Below are 20,999 nucleotides of genomic sequence, written 5' to 3' on the forward strand. Positions count from 1 at the left end.
CGATCACATCTATATGACAAAGAATGTAAATTTTTCTTATTAATAATCCACAATCAGTTAATTGTATTTCTTTCTCATATGATTGTTTTCTTGACTGGACCAAGTATTCTAACACTTAGTTCTCAATCAGTCATTTGTGTATACGGTTCAAAATATTCATTATTCGTTTTTCTCCAAATCGCAACAAAAAACTATGATCGAAAAACATATTAATTACGAGTGTACATACGGATGCGAATGATTATTTGTAATATTCATAATTGCATTCACAAAATGCGACTTACTTTTAGATATGCATTCGCATTATGTTTTTACTAACTAAATTTATATTATTATTAAATGCGGTTATTATCCGTTATTCACATAATGTCTCTACTAAAGCCTAATTTATACGATTTGAAAAATAATTTAGCCGGATTTTAGTGTTTTGGCCTTGTTTTAATTTTTTTTAAACCCTAATCTTTTAAAAAATATATTGATTTCATGTTAATTTTACCTTTTCACTAGAATTTACACAAGAAACTAACACAGCAACCAAACCAATATAAACAGAATCTACACTTAATTCAAAAAGACGTCAATTTAGTAAATTTATAATATATATAATATACAAAATATGATATACATAAAAAGCATGCAGATATTGGATAGTTACTGATAGTGAGTGAGTGGGTGGGTGGGTGGGTGGGTGTGGGGGGGGGGGGGGGGGGGGAGTTAATTGAACAGAAAACATTTTAGGTTTCTAGAATTTTTGAACTATGTAGTTATAATTTAATTTGAGTAATAATACTCTTCCCGTCCACCTGTGTGAAACGAATCTTTTTTCTGGCATTGGAATACAAGGAAAAACATGCATCTAAGTAGCAAATCTGGATTGAATTCCGAAATTAATAAGTGGTCCATGCTGAAGATCCATGATCATTTACATCAATTTTCCTCCAGTTCCGTGATTAGAACAAAGACCCCTTGACCCAAACGATCACAACAGTAACATCCTTGACGTCTGCATTACCTCAACTACACGTTGCCGGCCGTCACCCATGCACCCAAGTCAATAAATAAGAGTGCTGTCACTCCTATTGTTCTTCATCACAAAACAAGGAGCAAACGATGGCGTCTCTAAGCTCTTCCTTGTTTTCAGTACTTTTGGTACTCTTGCTGTCAGCTTCGTTGGCAGCTTCAGCTTTAACTCAAGAACAATTCGTCCAATGCCTCTCTGTTAATTCTCAGAATATTTCCATCCCACTAGCCACTGCTTTTTTCGCCCCGGACAATTCTTCCTTTACCACTGTTCTTGAATCCTCTGCACAAAACCTCCGCTACTTGGTCCCTTCAGCGCCGAAGCCCGAGTTCATCTTCTTGCCTGTGCATGAATCGCACGTGCAAGCAGCGGTAATTTGTTCCAAGAAGCTCGGAATACATCTCAGAGTCCGCAGCGGAGGCCACGACTATGAAGGTCTGTCTTATGTTTCCCAAATGGAGTCACCTTTCATTATTGTCGACCTGGCAAAGCTTAGATCCATAAACGTTGATATGGAAGACAATACTGCGTGGATTCAGGCGGGTGCAACTATTGGAGAAGTTTACTATCGAGTTGCTGAGAAAAGTGAAGCTCATGCCTTCCCGGCCGGCCTTTGCACCAGCTTAGGCGTTGGCGGGCACATTACCGGAGGCGCGTACGGTCCCATGATGAGAAAATACGGCCTTGGTGCTGACAATGTCGTTGATGCACGGATTGTCGATGTTAATGGCAGAATTCTAGACCGGGAAACCATGGGAGAGGATCTTTTTTGGGCTATTAGAGGTGGGGGAGGAGCAAGCTTTGGAATCATTCTTTGGTGGAAGATAAAGCTTGTTTCTGTTCCCCCAACCGTAACAGTTTTCACTGTTACTAAAACCTTAGAACAAGGCGCAACAAAGCTCCTCTATAAATGGCAACAGGTTGCCGACAAGCTTGATGAGAATCTCTTCATCAGGGTCATCATTCAACCGGCCAGTATTGCTGGTTCTAAAAGTGAGAAAACAGTAACAACTTCTTATAATGCTCTGTTTCTCGATGGCGCTGACAGGCTCCTCCAAGTTATGCAAGAAAGCTTCCCGGAGCTGGGTTTGACACCAAAAGATTGCACCGAAACAAGCTGGATTAAAGCCGTGCTTTATATCGCCGGGTACCCAAGTGGAACATCCCCTGAAATTCTTCTCCAGGGGAAGTCGACATTCAAGAACTATTTCAAAGCAAAATCAGACTTTGTCAAAGAACCAATCCCAGAGACTGCGCTGGAGGGGCTGTGGGAGAGGTTAAAGCAAGAAGACAGCCCTTTGATGGTATTCAATCCATATGGGGGAATGATGAGCAAGATTTCAGAATCTGAAATTCCTTTTCCTCACAGAAACGGAACCTTGTTCAAAATCCAGTACCTGTCTTTATGGAAAGATGGGGATATGGACAAGGCGAAGCCGCACGTGGACTGGATTAGGAATCTCTACAATTACATGGCTCCTTACGTTTCGATGCTTCCGAGGACTGCATACGTGAATTACAGAGATCTTGATTTGGGGATGAACAAGGGAAGCAACGCCAGCTTAACAGAGGCAAGTGCTTGGGGAAACAAGTATTTCAAGGATAACTTCAACAGATTGGTGAAAGTAAAGACGAAAGTCGATCCAGAGAACTTCTTCAGGCATGAACAGAGCATCCCACCTCTTGCACAGGCAGAGTGAAGAGGGTAGTGGTTAGTAGTTTGAGCGTCGAATGAGTTTGATATGTTGGTTAGGTAGAGGTTTGTTGGGGCAGTAAATTAGTAGATAGGCTGGTGGAGTTTCCTTTGTATCATCAAGCAATGTGGGTATCACAAGGAGTAAGTGAAAGCTTTTGTTGGTTTTTCCACAAACTTCGTCGGTTGCTCTCTGTTTCTTGCTCATTTTTTGTTTCTTTGGGTGTTTGTTTGAAGATATAAACGACTAAATTTGTAACCTTTTATTTTTAATTTTGCATTTTTTGCACTTCCAACTTGAACAATTTACCTCATGCTAGTAAAATTTATTTGAAAAAGCAATATCAGTATACGGGATTTTAGTGAGTTGCAAATGGTTCCATAGAGGTATAAAAAGTGATTGAGAACTCTCTAATCTAAGCAAAATTGACAAATAAGTTCCTACATCTAACTTCCATTCGAAATTTTGATGAAAATTGCTAGAATGTGACTTTAGCGAGTAATTCTATTCATTAACTATCATCCCTCAAAACTAATGTGACATGGTTTGTCTAACTAAAATATCAATTTGCATACACCAAATGCTATAGAAAACCACATAACATAGACTTTAATGGCCTTGGTTATAAATATATTTTGATATGAAAATGTGTAAAAATAAAATAAAAAAGAATCACTGAATATCAGTATTAGAGCAAAATATTACCTTGAAGTTAGGAATTTAATGAGAATTGTATTGCCTTTAATAAAGATTAGATTACCTTGAATTTAGGGATTTGATGAATTGTATATTTGGAAGAGAAATGCTTGGTGTCCCACTCACATCCCACTCATATCCTATCCTTGTCTACGTGGACCAATAATGTTATTAAAAAATCAGGATCCCACTATACTCTCTCTAATATCTCTCACATTATTAGTTTACGTAACAATGATGGGATGAGAGTAAGACACCAAGCATTTCTCATATTTGGATTTCTTGTTCTTATTTTATTTATTATGCTTTTCATTTTATATTTCTATAGGATTATTTTTTCTTTCATGATATCAGAGTTATAGGCGTTAGCCAATGTTCGATTCAATGGTATGTGAATTCCTTTGTTATTCTGTTTTATTGTCTTCTTCTTCTTGATATTCAATATTTTACAAATCTCCTCACAATAGGCTTTGCATCAAATTTTACAAAAAAAAAAAAAATCTCATTTGCTCTCTGTTTTCTTCATTTCACAACCCAGAAACGAAGAAACTTTGATGGCTTTCTCTATGCGCACCTTTGATGGGGGCTCATTTTGTCATTCTATTTGCCATCTTTTCCTTTTTCTTTTTTTCTTTTTATTTTCCTGTTTCTTTTTTTTCTTTTTTTCTTTTTTGTTCTCATTGGCCAGACGTCACCAACCGCTAAGGCAGCTCTCTTCGCGAACCACCTCCAGAAAGTGCCACCGTCCTTATGGCCTTTAGCCGTCCATAAATCTGTCATCTTAGATACGGTGACCTTCTCTGGCAAATCCAGCCTTGCACCACCTACTTTGCCGCATTCACCGCGCAAATATCTTCCCTCACCAACAAGAAGCCCAAGCCACCAAAGTTTCAGTGCCGAGCCCCACCTCCCCAACGGCCTCCTTCCTCTCACAAAAGATGCATCTAACAAGTTTTCTGGTTTTATAGGAATTTAGAGAAGAACTAGAGAGAAATGGAAGATGAAATTGAATGAAAATTGATAATACTGATAATAAGCAAATTCAAAGATGCCCCAAACCTCCAAAAGAACAATTCAATCACAATTCCAAAGTCAGTTGATAAACCCACCGGTTGAGCTTATATACTGCTTAGACACAGTTTAATACAAAACGCATAGGAAAGCCTCTAAAACGACAAGGCTACGTATTGGAATAAAACGACTAACTAGCTAACATAAAACGACTGTAGCCTTCCAGCTCCCAAAATGCCACCATTTCACCAGAATGAGTAAGAAGCCAGCTGTTCCCCACGCACACAAACGACCACCAAGCTTCTGCCATGTACCTCCACAAGCCAGGACTTCAACCTTAGCTTCTCCCAGCTTCCATGAACTGATCCCCAAACTTCAGTTCTATTTCCTCTCTTCCGAACTTAGCCCTAGCCCATGAAAGTACTCGTGACACTACCTCCCTTTCAAAACACATTGCCCACAAGGTGGGTGTAGGCATTTTTCAAGCCATGAAACTCTTCCCAAGTGGCATCGTCGGCTGTTTGGCCTTCCCAATGAACCGACAACTCGATGAAAGGCTGGTTGTTACGCGGTCGAGAACGGCGAACGAGGACCTCCACGGGTTTAGGTCGGAAAACTCCATTAGAGTCAACTGGAGGAAGCTTGGGAATAGCAGAAGAGAAGGATCCCAACTTTTGTTTTAGTTGCAAAACATGAAATACCGGGTGTATGCGGGACTCTCGTGGCAGACCTAGCTCATAGGCGACCTCGCCCACCTTTCGGATGATGTTGAAAGGGCCATAAAAGCGAGGTCCAAGCTTGAGAGATCGACAGTGTGTCATCGAGGATTGCCGGTAGGGTTGCAAGCGGAGGTAAACTGCCTGACCTAGGTTAAATTTCCTTTCTGTCCTTCTGATGTCTGCATATTTCTTCATTCTTTGTTATGCGTGCTGGAGATTGTGTTGAAGCAAGTTGAAGATTTGCTCCCTGTTGCGGAGCACCTCATCTATGGCTTGAACGCGGGTAGTACCAGGGATGTAGCTTAATAGTCTAGGTGGGGCACACCATAGACAACTTCAAAAGGGGTCAACTTGGTAGATGCATGCCAAGCAGTATTGTAGCAATACTCTGCCCAGGGCAACCAATGGGTCCAGTGTTTAGGACTGTCTTGAGTGAAGTACCGGAGGTAGATTTCCACACTTGTTCACTATCTCAATTTGGCCATCTGTTTGGGGATGGTAGCTTGTGCTTAACTTCAGGGAAATACCCTGTAGTTTGAACAATTCGCTCTAGAAAACACTAGTGAAAGTCGGGTCTCTATCTGAAACTATAGAGTTAAGCATTCCGTGCAACTTAAATACATTGGAAATGAAGATCTGGGCAATTTTAGCTATAGAGAAGGGATGACATAGGGACACAAAGTGAGCATACTTTGATAACCTGTCCATTACCACGAATATCACAGAGTGGCCTTGTGACAAGGGCAGACCCTCCACAAAATCCATGCTAATACCTATCCACAACTGAGTACGAATAGGAAATGGTTGTAGCAATCCAGCGGAGCAAATGTTCTCATGCTTGTTTTGCTGGCATGTGTCACACTCCTGGTTAAATTTTTTTTTATATCTTTGCGCATCCCTTGCCAGTAAAAATCCATTTTTGCTCACTGTAAAGTTTTTTCATACCCTGAGTGTCCTGCCATAGGATCACTATGCACTTAAAGTAAGACCTGAGTCTTTAGCTGTGGGGACTCTCCCAGTAGAATTCTGTCTTATACAGTAGCAGCCCATCCCGTAGGGTATACCTTTTGTTATCTAGCTCATTTTTTTTGCCATTGCTCCATTAACAACTGCAGTTTAGCATTCACAAAATATTGAGCCTTAAGATCATCTAGCAAACTTAGAGTAGGAATAGACAGCAGGGATAAGGAAATTTCCTCCTCAGCAAATTCTCTTCTAGAGAGGGCATCCGCAACCCTATTTTCCACTACTTTTTTATACTCCACCACAAAGTCATAACCAAGGAGTTTGGTAAGCCATCTTTGCTGGAATAGGGTGCCAACTTTCTGTTCCAACAAGAATTTGAGGCTTTGCTGTCCGTTCTAACCACAAAAGACTGCCCCAAGAGATAGGACCTCCATTTATGGATAGCTGTCACTAGAGCATATAGCTCTTTCTCATAAGTTGACATGTGTACGACCTTTCCCTTAAAAGCCTGACTAAGGAAGGCAAGAGGCCTATTTTCCTGCATAAGGACTGCCCCAATTCTCACCCCACTTGCATCACACTCAATGATGAAGGGTTGGGAGATGTTAGGTGATGCTAGGATGGGTGCCCGACTTACAGCCGGCTTAAGGGCTTCAAAAGCTTTCTGAGCAGCTGCTGTCTAGCCAAATGCATTCTTCTTAAGCAGGTTAATGGGAGGTGCAGCAATGGACCCAAATCCCTTAATGAATTTTCGATAATATCCGGTTAACCCTAGAAACCCCCGCAATGCCTTCAAGGTTTTTGGGAAAGGCCAATCCACCATGGCCTTAATTTTGCCTGGGTCAGCACAAACCCCCTGAGCTGAGACAAAATGGCCCATGTAATCCACTTCTAAACAACCGAATCTACACTTAGACATCTTAGCAAATAGAGAATTCTGCCTAAGAGTGTCAAGGATAAGTGAGTGGCATGGGTTTCAAGGTCTTTACTATACACCAAGATGTCATCGAAGAAAACTAAAATAAATTTTCTTAAGTAAGGTTTGAAGATATGGTTCATAAGGCTTTGGAAAGTAGATGTGGCATTGGTTAGCTCGAAGGGCATCACCAAGAACTCATAGTAGCCCTCATGAGTTCTAAAAGCCGTTTTGTGAATGTCTTCATCTACTACCTAGGTTTGGTGGTAACTGGACCTTAAGTCCAGCTTAGAAAAATATGTAGCCCCCCACAATTCATCTAGTAGTTCATCAACTATAGGAATAGGAAATTTGTCTTTAATGGTTACCTTGTTCAAAGCTCGATAATCGATTCACATCCGCCATGTGCCATCGGCTTTCCATACAAGTAAAACTGGTGAAGAGAATGGGCTTTGGTTGTGCTGGATAACCCCTGAATTCAGCAACTCTTGCACTATCTTCTCGATTTCCTCTTTTTGGTAAAAAAGGTATCGATATGGCCGAACTAAGACCGGCTGAGCACCTTCCTGTAGAGTGATGGAATGGTCATGGGATCGGTTAGGAGGCAACCCTTGGGGCTCTTTGAACACATCTTCAAATTGTTGCAGAACCTCTACCACAAGAGGGGGCACTACTTGTGCATCAAGCAATTCCGGTTCCTGCTACCCTTGTAACTGCAAGGAATGGGTAGATCGGCCCATAAGCTGCAAAAGCACTCCTTTCCTTTCCTTCTTAGGAAGTTTAAAAGAATCGGCCCCTTCAAGATTGACTTCGGGACCTTGTTTAAGCCCCTACAAAATACATCTGGTCCCTCCATTTTGGAACTCCATCCGTAGCTCTGAAAAATCGCAGAGGATAGGCCTCAAAGTTCGAAGCCAATGAATTCCAAGAATTGCCGCACAGGAAGCCAATGGCAGAATGAACAATTCTGTCCGAAAGTAAAACCCCTACATTTTCACTTCAACATCCTTACATCGGCTGGGACTAGTAAACTCTTCTCCATTAGCAACTTGTGTAACGACCCACCCCAATGACACAATATTGTCTGCTTTTGGCTCCTCCAAACCAGACTTCCCATGAAATCACCTATTTTAGTACTACTGTAATGTCCGGAAATTATTTAGTAATTAAAGTATAAAATTTAAGTAAATAATTAGTTAAGTTAATTTAGTATTGTTAAAAATACAAGAAAATATTTTTAAAGTCTAAAGAAAATAAAATAAAAAAAGAATAAAATAGAGAAGAATAATCAGGAAGAGAGAGAGAAAAAAAAAATATAAAAGAAAGAAGTTTAAACAAAAAAAAAAAATTAAAAGAAGGGGTGTGGGGCGCACCTGCGCCCCACATTTAAAATGAAGGTTGAAGGGCCAAGTGGCCCTTCACTTCAAAAGAACAAGGCGCGGTGTGCGCCTTGTCCAGAGAAAAGGCCATTCGGCCTTTTCTTTTCTTTTTACCCCAGGAGGCAGTGCCTCTTCTCACTACAAAAATGCATGCAAATAGCCACGTGCAGTTTGACACGTGTACAGTGTCGTACACGTGTCAAACAGTTAGACACGTACATTTTGACACACGTGATACGCGTGTCAAATGTGCATGTCACGAACTGCACAATTTGACATGTTTATTAGAATACACGTGTCAAACGGTTTGACACGTGTATGAAAATACTCGTGTCAAAACGGTTTGACACGTGTATTCTAATACACATGTCAAATTGCTTTTTTTTTTAAAAAAAAAATTCTAAATTGTTAGCCACGTGTATACATACACGTGGCTAAATGTATTGCTTTAAAAAAAAAAAGAAAATTGACACATGCAGAATATTTAAATAACAATATTTTAAATAACAATTTTCTTTTAAATAGCAATATTTTAAATAGCAATATTTTAAAATAACCAGTTTCGAAACTGGTTCACTTAGAACTGGCCGGTGGTCGTCCAATTAGAACTGGCCGGTGGTCCGGTATTGACGAGAGAGAGAGAGAGAGAGCGAGAGACAGAGAGGGCGAGAGAGAGAGAGATAGAGCGAGAGACAGTATTGACGTACGGAGAGCGAGAGACAGAGAGCGAGAGAGTGAGAGAGAGCGAGAGACAGAGACAGAGAGGCGAGAGACAGAGAGCGAGAGAGCGAGAGACAGAGAGCGAGAGAGTGAGAGAGAGCGAGAGACAGAGACAGAGAGAGTGACGGAGAGCGAGAGAGTGAGAGAGAGCGAGAGACAGAGACAGAGAGAGTGACGGAGAGCGAGAGACAGAGAGCGAGAGAGTGAGAGATCGAGAGTGGGTTGGAGTGGCTGTGAACCTGCGTGAGAGGGAGGGCTGATCGGCTCGGTGAGCTCAGGGGAACCCAGCCCTGCCCCCACCTCGCCGAGTTCCACTCCAGGAACGGCGCAAAGCCGTTCCGGGCCCTACAGAACTGCCTCCGAGTGAAACCACCCAGCAGGTACGCTGCAGTCCGACGGAACCCGACTGACTTCCGGCGGCTCCAGTGATCTTCCAGCGAAACCCGTGAGGAGAGGATACCAGAACCGCGACCCAGCCGGCCCTCCGGCGTGACCCCGCGAGAGACAGAGACAGAGAGGCGAGAGAGAGAGGTGAGAGCGCGCAGAGAGAGAGAGAGAGAGAGCCAACGAGAGTACTTTATAAAACAAAAAAAAAAAAATTCTTTTTGAATGCTCATCAGGTGGGCGCGGGATAACTCCCGCGCGCCTACCTACACCATTCCGGGACGTGTATTTAAATACACGTCCCCAATTGTTAAAATTTTATTTAATTAAAAAAATTATATTTAAAAAAAATAACATTTTGACATGTGTATTTAATACACGTGTCCAATTGAACACGCGTATTAAATACACGCGTCCAATTGGACACGCGTATTAAATACGCGTGTCCAATTGTTAAAATTCTATTTAATTAAAAAAAAATTATATTTGAAAAAAAATAACATTTTGACACGTGTATTTAATACACGTGTCTAATTGGACACGCGTATTTAATACACGTGTCTAATTGGACACGTGTATTTAATACACGCGTCCAATTGGACACGCGTATTAAATACGTGTGTCCAATTGTTGAAATTCTATTTAATAAAAAAAAATTATATTTAAAAAAATAACAGTTTGACACGTGTATTTAATACACGTGTCTAATTGGACACGCGTATTAAATACGCGTGTCCAATTGGACACGCGTATTAAATACGCGTGTCCAATTGGACACGCGTATTACATACACGCGTCCAATTGTGGCGGCTGTACAATTAGACACGTGTCTCATAAGACACGTGTCAAATTGGACGCGTGTCTACAGTAACCGGTACTGTAGACACTCGTCCAATTGTCAGTATTTTTGTAGTGTCTTCTCATTTTTCTCTTACGGATTTTTATTGAAAATCCTTGATCTACGAAGATTTAACGGTCCAATCTTCAATCAGATTTCGGTAACGTGATCTACAAAGCCTAATCTACGTTTCTACCGATTATTTTGAGGTAAATAGTTAAATTCATATTTTGAGATTTTTGGTTAAATCTAGCAAAATATGAGTTTGATATAGTGTTTTCTTTAGGCTTTGTGTTATTTGGAGCTTGCAAAGATTCTCCAAACACCGAGTATTATTTGGGTAAATTTTTAGGTAAGTTCCTTTAATCCCTAATTTATAGGTTAATGTTATTTTAAATATACTAGTGTTTATGTTAGTGAGATTAATATTTGTTGTGATTAAGTTATTGTTTTATAAACTATGGGTTAAGTTTGGAAACTCTAATTTGAGGGGTTAAATTAACTTAGGGTTTTTAAGTGTTTAAAACCTTGATTATTAATTTGTATTGTGGTTATAGTGATGATTAATCCCAAATTAGCTATGTGTTTTGTAAAAAATAAGTATTTATGGTTAGGTTTTAATGTTAATAAAAATAAATAATTATGGGTATTTAGTTTAAACAGTATTTGTGAGGTTAACCCTAAGATTTTTGTTATGGGTTGATGTTATTTTAAATACGGTAGTGTTTTATGTAAAAGTTTAATGAAGATAATTTGATGGTTAATATTATGGAGAAAATGTTAGTGAAAAATAATCTAGAGATTAGTGAATATAATTTTAGGGCTAATATTATTATAAAAGGGTTAGTGAAAATATTGTATAGCTTAATGAAATTAATTACGGGCTAGTAATTAATATTATGAATAAATAATTAAATAGTAATTTTAATATCTAACCCTTAGTAAATATTCTGGGTTAGTATTGTTTGAGTTTTAATTAGTGTTTAGGATTTATGGGTAGGCATTTGGAACCCTTAAAATATTATGAGTTTTCAATGGGTTAGCTCTTTAGCAATTTAAGAGCTAAATGTGAGTCAAATATTAGAAATTGTCAATAATGTGCAATGTATTGTTTTTACAGTGATGTATTGCATGGTGGTGTCTAGGGGACCTAGTGTTTAAATCCGCATAGCCAAGGTGAGTATTCTACTCACTGAGAAAGTTACTTTTTATTTATTTTATAGGAATGCAAATAATATGGTTTTCATATCGAACCAACAATATGTTAACTATATCTTTTGGATGTTTTGAGTAGTTTTAATTATGTTGAAATATGACAATAATGTTTATGTGATTTAAGATGATTTGAGATATGAGTATGAAATATGTTTGGTGTTTTGAGATATGATTTGAAGTGTTTTATTGCCTGCAGCAGTTGGAATTTTAAGTTATGTTTTGATGCCTGCTGCGGTTAGAAATTTAAGTTATGCAAATTGTTTGAGAAAATGACATGTTGAACTGTTTATGTCTTATGAATAAAGCACGTGTTAAAGGCATGTCCATGAAATTAAATGTATAGTATTTGAGTATAAGCATTAAGCATGACACGAACAAGACTGGGGTTCAATTCCCTTAGGCATACGAACAAGACCGGGGTTCAATTCCCTTAGGCAAACGAATAAGACCGGGGTTCAATTCCCTTAGGCAAATGAACGACAAGCATGCATAACATTTGTTTTATGATAATTGATTTGTTTTCACGTTATGATATATAGTAGTTTTATGCTAGACGTATTAATATGCATAAGAGCCTCAATGGAAAAGAACTTATGTATATTTCTATCGGATGTTTGCATGTTTTAAATGCCATTGTTTTCTAAGTCTTACTAAATCAAAGGTAATATAGTAGGTAAAGATGTATGTAGTTGTTTCCAACAATGAAACTTCTACGTATAAGCTCAGCTGCGTAGTATGCTTGAAATATTTTCTATTAGTCGGTGTTTGCTATATCAGCTATGGGGGTTTTTCAAACAAAAGTTTATAAAATTGGTAGCTGTTATAGTGTACGCATGACTGTAAAAGAAAAGTTGGTTCTTTACGAAAACTCAGTTAATAGTATACCTCTGAGGTCTTAGTGTATTTATATATGCTAAGACGGTGGGTTCATAATTCCACCTGTATGGATGCGGCAACCCCCACAACTGTACAGACATTGATGCTTTGGTTGCAGGTTATGCGGATATAGATATTGATTCGTCCACCTAGCGTATGGGATGCTATGATTGTAGCATATCACGACAGTCATAAGTCGCGGACTCATGGATAGTCCGCATTTTGGGTATTTCATTTATGGCTCGTGTCCTACGTGGCATTAGTATTTGTTGAGCCTGTATTTCAATATGTAATTAGTGTAATATGTTTTATAAGCCTTAAATAGATAGATTTGTAAATGGTTTTTGTTGTAATTAACTGTTATGTATTAAATGTATTTCTGTTTATGATATGTATTCCACTGCACATTGAGTATTATATTCCGTTGTTAGATGTAACTCTGATTATCAAGTGCATGTTATGGGACATGTGCCATATGTTGGCTGAGCGACATGTAGTCGTGCTACTGTGAAGATCTGTTTGTATGTTTCAAAAAAAAAAAAAAAAAAAAGGGTCGTCACAACTACTCTCGCAGAAGTACGCTTAACTGCGGAGTTCTGATAGGTTCATGATCATCACAGCTTTAAAACACGTTGTGTCAAAAATGGTGGGTTTATACATATAAGCACATCCCCATTCACAGGCGAGCAGATGCCCGCTAGCGACCCTTATGGGCTTATGCACGCTCCCCCCATCTCAGACTGGGCAATGACTCTGATACCATTTGTAATGACCCACTCCCAATGACACAATATTGTCCGTTTTTGGCTCCCCAAAACCAGACTTCTCAGGAGGTCACCCATCCTGGTACTATTGTATCAGAAGCACGCTTAACTGCGGAGTTTTGATAGGTTCATGACCATCACAACTTTAAAACGCGTTGTGTCAAGAAGGGTGCGTTTATACTTATATAAGGACATCTCCATTCCCATGCGATGTGGGACGTCACAACTTAAACTCGAATTTCGTCCTGCTCTATAGGCCGTATACCAAGAATAGCCGCTGATTTTGTATCCACAAAATTATTTGTGCTTCCGGAGTTGATTAAAATGACAACCTGTTGAAACCTCATATAGCCCACAAGTCTCATAGTTTTTGGACTTGGAGTGCCTGTAATGGCATTTAAGGAGATTCCCGGGAATTCCTCCAATACAAATATTCACCCAGATCATCCTCAGCAGGGCTAGGACCCTTTTTCTTGTCACCTTCTCTATCTTCCAGCACCTCAATGATAAACAACTTCGGGACAGTGCACACATGTCCCCTTGTCCATTTAGAGTCGCATGAATAGCAAAGGCCCTTCCGACACCTTTCTTCCATTTGTGCCTGGGAGATAAAGCTTGGTTCGGTTTAGGTCCCTCCCGACCAACCACCCCACCCCCGGGTTGTGTGGTTACATTCTGCCGATACTGGTCTTGGAAATTATTCCGATTAGTGCTCGGGAATGTATTTCCCTTAGTAAATCCAACAGGTAATTGGACACTCAGATCTTGATTAGATTTACCTCTTTGTCGTTAGAACACACTCCTCCTGCTTGCGAGCTAAGGAGTAGGCATCCACAAGTGTTTTAGGATTAAACATCCTAACCGGCCGGTAGCCATATCTCGTCCTTAAGTCCCCCCAAAAAGCAGCTCAGCTTATGAAATTCCGGCAGGTACTGAACCTTAAGAGCCAGCGTGTCGAACTGATTCTTGTACTCCTCCAGTGAGCCTTCAATTTCGACAATGTCTCCATTCGACCGTCATAGGACCTCTTACCAAAACGGATTTGCAGAGATCTAACAAATTCCGGCCAAGTTAGAGCAGAATTGCTAGCACGCAGTTCTCTAAACCACACAAGTACTCTTCCTTCCATGTGAAAAGAAGAAATAGAAATACTCAAAGAACTGCTTGGCCCTACAACACCATACTCAAAGGAAAGTCCAAACGGACTGTATTCGGTTTCAAGAATACATCCCCGGAACTAGATCCGCCAGGACAAAACCATTCCCCTCCGCCTTCAAAATTCTGATGCTGAAGTTCAAAATGATGGATAGGTGATTAGGAACCCGCACCTGATCCAGATTGTTTAGCTATGAGGGTCTCGAGACGTAGGAACGCTGCTGCATTTTCAGCTTGCATTGTCTTCAATTCTTCCTGCCGAGCCATCTGAGATTGCAGAGTATGCATCACGCCATGCAATTCTAGTCTCATCTCAGATCGAGTCACCATCCCACCTTCTAACTGTAGAACATTTTCTTCTGCCATAGCTTGGGATCTGGTTCTCATAGGATCTGACACCTATTTGTAATAGGTTTTCTGGTTTTATAGGAATTTAGAGAAGAATTAGAGAGAAATTGAAGATGAAATTGAATAAAAATTGATAATACTGATAATAGGCAAATTCCAGCATGCCCAAAACCTCCAAAGAACAATTCAATCACAATTCCAAAGTTAGTTGATAAACCCACCGGTTGAGCTTATATACTGCTCGCACACGGTTCAATACAAAACGCATAGGAAAGCCTCTAAAACGACAAGGCTAAGTATTGGAGTAAAACGACTAACTAGCCAACATAAAACTGCTGAAGCCTTCCAGCTCCCAAAACGCCACCGGTTCACCCGAATGAGTAACAAGCCAGCTGTTCCCCACGCACACGAACGACCACCAAGCTTCTGCCACGTAACTCCCCAAGCCAGCACTTCAACCTTAGCTTCTCCCTGCTTCTACGAACTGATCCCCAAACTTCAGTTCTATTTCCTCTCTTCCGAACTTAGCCCTAGCCCAGGAAAGTACTCGTGAGAATGCATCTTACATAAGACGTACATCGGTACATGGTTCTTCGTGGTTCAATAGATGAAGTCTTCTTTTGTTTAGATAGATAAGGAAAAGTCTGATCATGTTTGGTAGCTGTTTTTAGAACAGTTTTTTCTGTTTTAAAAACAGCGAAATATGTTTCAGTTACATGTGTAACCGTTTGGCAATTGTTTTTAAAACAAAAACAATGAAAACAAAAACCATGAAAAAACAGAAAAGAGAAAACAACTCAAAGTTGTTTACGAAAACAGAAATGCAAAACGGAGAAAACATTCGCAAGTTGTATAAGCACAGTGTGTTGCACCGTGGTTTGAATAGTGACAACGACGAATTCCGTTTGTCTTTTTTTTTTTTTTTTTTTTTTTTCTCCTTCATTTCCCCACAGGATGACCAAGCTCTTCTTCATGGTCACCCACCAATAAAGGAATTGGCTCTTTCTCTCTTCTCTCTTTAGGTGTGTTTAGGATTCAATGTATGTTGGCTCCACAGAAATTTTCATGAGTTGAGATGGCGAGGAAGATGCATGTGAACTCTCAAGGTTTGGATTTGGATTTTGCAGTTCAGTTGTGGGTAATCATATTCATAATCTGTATGTGGGTATTCATATTCTGAATATGGACGTGAAATCTCAAGATTTGAATTATGCATAGAAGTTGTTCGATGAAATTTCTGAAAGAGTTGTTCGTACGTGGACAACTGTTATATCGGGATATGCACGAATTGGGGATTCTAGAATGGCGTTGGACCTCTTCAAAGATATGTGAATGGTAGATTTTCGTGCGAACCAATTTACACGGTCAAGTGTTTTAAAGTGTGACAAGGAAGCAGCTAGCCGTGGCTTATGATAGCGCTGCAATCAAGCTTCACAATGGGGATTCACAGTGAAATTTTCCATGGACCGACCAGACTGCTCAAGAGCCTAATTTCCAAAACCATTACAGCACATAAGCAGTTTAACATGATAAGGGATGGTTCCTATCCATCCAAGTTTGCCGATTTTCTTCGTACCCAATCTCAAGGCAACGAAATTGGAATCAATCACAAGCAAACAAGGGTAGTGCGCGCATGGCAACAAACAGTTTCCATGCAGCGAACTTTGTCAAAAGGAGCCAACACCAAGTGATGTAGGTAAGCTTAATTGGTTTGTCATTGCAAAGAAATATGCAGTCAAATACTTTCCTTGCTTTTGTGAAAGTTTGGAAGACAATGGTGGTGGCAGTGGGGTGTATGTCATTGAGTTAGTGTTCTATGACAAGCTAATAAGTCATGGAAATTTCGATACTGCTATTGGAGGAGTAGCCAAAGCTTTGTCTTCACTAGAGCTTGAAACTTGAAACCGGTTCGTGAAGCAAAAAAAGTTGAAGGCAAATGATATCATCACATGTTATACATGTGAACCTGCTGAAAAGAAATTTTAAAGTGTTTTTCTAGTGTAAGTGATCTCCGAATGGGTAAAGAAATTCACGGGTGGATATTGAGAAAAAAGGATTAATTTGGATGTCGTATTGGAGAACTCTTGATTCTAAAGGTTGTTTAAAGATAAATTGGTAAGGACAAATTTTTATCCTTTATATATCCATTGGGACTGAATCTTTTCTGGAACAAGGATACCTCTGACGATTGGCACTAATTTTTATGTTCAAAGTTCATTTACGTACTTGTCTAGTGTGATAGACGAAAGAAATTTACTTGAACTTTGTTCTAATAATTGTTACGTGTAAAACGATAATACATAACTTTTTGTTGTTTTATGCTTGAACAAGCTTGTTCTCTGCTTTGTTTAACTAAAAAAAAAAAAAAAAAAGGAGGCCAAATTGTCCCATATTGTTTTAGCCCGGTTGTTTGTCCCATATTGTTTTAGCCCCGTTGTTTGGTCTTGTTGGTCCCATTGTTGACCAAGACCTATTCTTTTAGCCTTTGTGGTATTTTTTAAAGACTCAAGTCTGACCTTTATGGTATTGTGTAAAACCTAAACCCATTTCAACCCATAGTTAGCTCTCATTTCAGCCCATAGTTGGCTTTTAGTTTGCTCCATAGTTGGCCTATCATTTTTTTGGTATTTGTGATATTGTTTAAAACCTGCTTATTTTAGCTCATAGTTGGCTTTAATTTTGGCTCATACTTAATCTATTGAAATTTAAGGCGCATCTCCAATCACCGTTGCCGACCGCCTCCAGTCATCGCCATCGACCATCGTCGATCATTGTTATCTCTAGAAGAAGAAGAACTTATTGCAAATTCAAGCTTCCAGTATCATTGCACTTGGAGTTTGAGGGGGATATTAGAGTATATTTTGATTACCCTGAAGTTAGGGATTTAATGAGAATTGTATTGTCTTTGATAAAGATTAGACTACCTTAAATTTAGGGATTTAATAATATTGAATCAACCTAAATTAAGGGATCTGATTAGGATTATGTTTCATCTGTAAGATCTATAAATAGAGCCTTTTGTATTGTAAACTCATCAAAGAATAAAAGCAGAATGTAGTTCTATGGACTTTATCCTGTGGACGTAGGTGATAGACTGAACCATGTAAAGTCCTTGTTCTTATTTTATTTATTCCGGTTTTCATTTTATATTTCTATAGCATTATCTTTTCTTTTAGGGGTGAAAGAAAATATAAGGCTATGGAATCAAAGGAAAATAGCAAAATATAAAATAGACACAAAGATTTTACATGGTTCGATCTATGATCTACTTCTACAGGATAAAGCTTTAAGAGCTACATTTTTCTATTATTCACTTTATATTTTTACAATACATGAGACTTCTATTTATAGGAGAATTGGGGTAGATGAGTATGTGATTTGATTACCATCAAATCTTATTACAATCAAGTCAATCAATCTGATTATAAGAGATTACTATCAATCACAACAAATCTCTGAAATTAAATCTCTTAATATTTTCTAATATCCCACCTTAAACTCAAGGTGAAAGATTCTGAAACCTTGAGTTTGATTTTTTTCTCATATATATATATTTTTTTTTGCTGGAGATGGCAAAGTGAGTGGAGGCGGTCGACGACGATGACCGGAGGCAATCGGCGATAGTGGTTGGAGATGTGTCTTAAATAGCAATAAGCCTAAAAGATAGCCAAATGTAGACTAAAATGAAAACCAACAAAACGGCTGAAAAGAGAGCCAACTATGAGCAAAAATGGGCCTGGGTTTTAAACAATACTCGATTTAGCTTCCTCGACCTATGTTTTAAGGATATAAGAAACCCATTGGACATGCATTCGATTCAGGTTTTGTTGGCTATTCATGAACTTCAATGCTTGATGGTCCACGTATTAGACGAACTCTCGCTAGATTAGGTAGTGTTCCCATACCTTGAGTGCTCTTAGGACAGCATTGAGTTCCAATTCATATGTTGACCTCTTCTTCCTTGTTTCTCCTAGCATCTTGCTAAAGAACTCGACTAGTTTCCCTTCTTGAGATAGCACAACCCCAATCCCCACGATCGATACGTCGCACTCAACTTCAAAAAACTTGTCGAAATCGGGTTAAGCAAACCTATAACGTCTAAGACATTAATTAAGTGTTAAAAACGTAAAATAGACTAAGTGATAAATTAGGTAAAATATGCAAGAACAACACTTAGAAAACACTTAGAATTGAATTTCTGAGTTAGGTGTTCGGACGGACCATTTTTTGTGTCCAGACAAATTGATCAATGAGTCAGTTGTGCCTTTTTGTGTATTACGTCCGGATGGACCAAGACGCATGTCAGAACGGGCTTGGCAGAAGGTCCTTGTCTGTTACCGTGTCTGGACGGGCAAGAGGACAACCTAGTCAGTGAGTTCCAATTCTTGCTTGTTTCCGAACGGACCGGTCTTTGTGGTTGTTTGTTTTTAAAAGACAAAGCTAGTAACAAAGCAGTAACACTCACATATCCTGATGCAACGATTGTACCCTGCACTCTTACGTATACCTATACACGAACGCTTACCAACCAGGTCTCCTACTTGAAGGGGTCTTCAATGGATTCCTTTAGCTTAGGGCTCCTCTCTAATCTAGACTTCACACGACCAAGTCACACACCGGACAACTCTTAGAGAGCTATCAGATTTTCACAATTTCTACCAAAACACCCTCTCTAAGCTCAAGAGAATTCAATACTGAATTCTGTAAATAATACATGCCTAAAGGCTTCTATTTATAGGCTTTAGAATACCTAAATCAAATCTGATTCGGATTTCTCTAGGCCGTGCTCGGACGTAGTCTGAGAGCGTCTGGACGGTAAACTGCAACTGCTTTTCCATAACGCTCTTCATGCGTTTCTTTATTAAGGCCACGTTCGGACGATGTTGCCCTAGCATCTGGACGGTTGCAAGCTATCTTCCTAATCCGTGTCTGCAAAGGACTTTGGATTCTTCTCGAACACTGAATAGTGTCCGGACGGTGTTGCCCTATCGTCTGAACGAATGCATGCTAAGCTGTCAGAATCTTCTCGACACAGAAGGGCGTCCAGACGCTACACTAGCCCTTCCGGATGGAAACAAGGGATTCAACTTTTGCTGAGTTGTAAACTGTGCAGAATCTTCCTAGAACTTTGAAATAGCCTTTTTTATGCTTGTGACAAGTTAAGGCTCTTTCTATATTAGAGAAAGAAACTCTAAATATTTGAAGATTCTAAAATCATACAGCATCCCTGTTAAAGTAACAACCTTACATGGTAGTGATTTTGTCAACAGAATGTAGCCAATAAAACTAACAAACTCCCCCTTTAGCCATTCTAGGACAAAAATTACTTGACCGGTTTAAAAATACAATCTGAGTCTAAAAAATTAAAAATACTCTCCATTTTTGTCTCAAAATTACAAAGGGTAAACAGAGTATATAAAATCCACAGTTAAAAAATTACTAATATCTAAAAGCAGGAATAAAAGTAAATAGTCTCAAAAGTATCACAAGATAAGCAGAACAACAAAAAAAATGAGTGATCACTGCACTCAATCATCATCATCATTATGTGGTTGATGGTACTTGAGGCACTCCTTGATGTTAATCTGGCACTGCTCAACACGTTCACCAATAGTGCTGATCTCTCTTTGAAGAGAACCCAATGCCTCCATAATCTGAGAAAAAGCAGCATCATAAGATGGAAGAGGTGGAGCAGTTTGAGATGAGGAGGCAGCTGCATGCTGATCGATCAACCTGAACTAGAGGAGGCTGATATGCTTCGCCTTAACCTTCAAACTGTAGCTGAGCATTTGACTTCATGAGAGTCTGACTTCCAAGGAGATCCTGAACTCTCACCTTGGGCTCTGTATCAGGGATATCTGTCACAAAATAGAGATAGATTTCGTGACTAAGCATGCAAAAGGTAGACCTGTCAAATGCTCATCTCTCATCTCGAGTATGGTGTGCATAATGTGCTTGAATAGACAGAATGGCATCCTCATGACTAGGGCATAAAGAAATCTAGCCCTATTCAGTACGAGCTCACTCCGACGAGCTATGGGCTATAGATTGTGTAAAACAATCTTTGCGAGCAGGCAGTGCGGGGGAGAGAATGCACCAATTGTGACGACCCTTTTTTCTTTTCTTTTTTTTTGTATACAAACATAAAACGAGTCATCACAGTGGCACGACTACTTGTCGCTCAGCTAACATATGGTACATACCCCATAATATGTACCTAGTCAATCAGAGTAATGTCTATTTAACTATGCAGCAGAAACATAAACTTGAATAGCGGAAATCACATTTTATACATCT

The 20,999-nt window shown here is 39.4% G+C and overlaps 1 protein-coding gene, 1 long non-coding RNA gene and 1 pseudogene across 2 annotated transcripts; all 3 read left to right on the forward strand.

Moving 5' to 3' along the window:
- Positions 1-1,074: 1,074 nt before the first annotated feature.
- On the forward strand, positions 1,075-2,973 carry LOC133869956 (monolignol oxidoreductase AtBBE-like 15). The gene has a single exon (XM_062307058.1). It carries the CDS (start codon positions 1,111-1,113, stop codon positions 2,719-2,721), a length of 1,611 nt encoding a protein of 536 aa, XP_062163042.1. The 5' UTR covers positions 1,075-1,110; the 3' UTR covers positions 2,722-2,973.
- A 7,448-nt stretch (positions 2,974-10,421) lies between these two features.
- On the forward strand, positions 10,422-12,826 carry LOC133867647 (uncharacterized). Its single transcript, XR_009900128.1, has 4 exons — positions 10,422-10,553; positions 10,631-10,696; positions 11,465-11,520; positions 12,554-12,826. It is a non-coding gene; the product is annotated as an uncharacterized LOC133867647 (long non-coding RNA).
- Positions 12,827-15,777: 2,951 nt separating this feature from the next.
- Positions 15,778-16,927, forward strand: LOC133869074 (AP2/ERF and B3 domain-containing transcription factor At1g51120-like; annotated as a pseudogene).
- The last annotated feature ends 4,072 nt before the right edge of the window (positions 16,928-20,999 follow it).

This window comes from Alnus glutinosa, chromosome 5 (genome assembly GCF_958979055.1).
Source record: "Alnus glutinosa chromosome 5, dhAlnGlut1.1, whole genome shotgun sequence".
Classification (NCBI taxonomy): Eukaryota; Viridiplantae; Streptophyta; class Magnoliopsida; order Fagales; family Betulaceae; genus Alnus; species Alnus glutinosa.

What these genes read in the sequence shown, in the direction of transcription:
- LOC133869956 (XM_062307058.1), top strand. Translation starts at nt 1,111, where the DNA reads ATGGCGTCTCTAAGCTCTTCCTTGTTTTCAGTACTTTTGGTACTCTTG.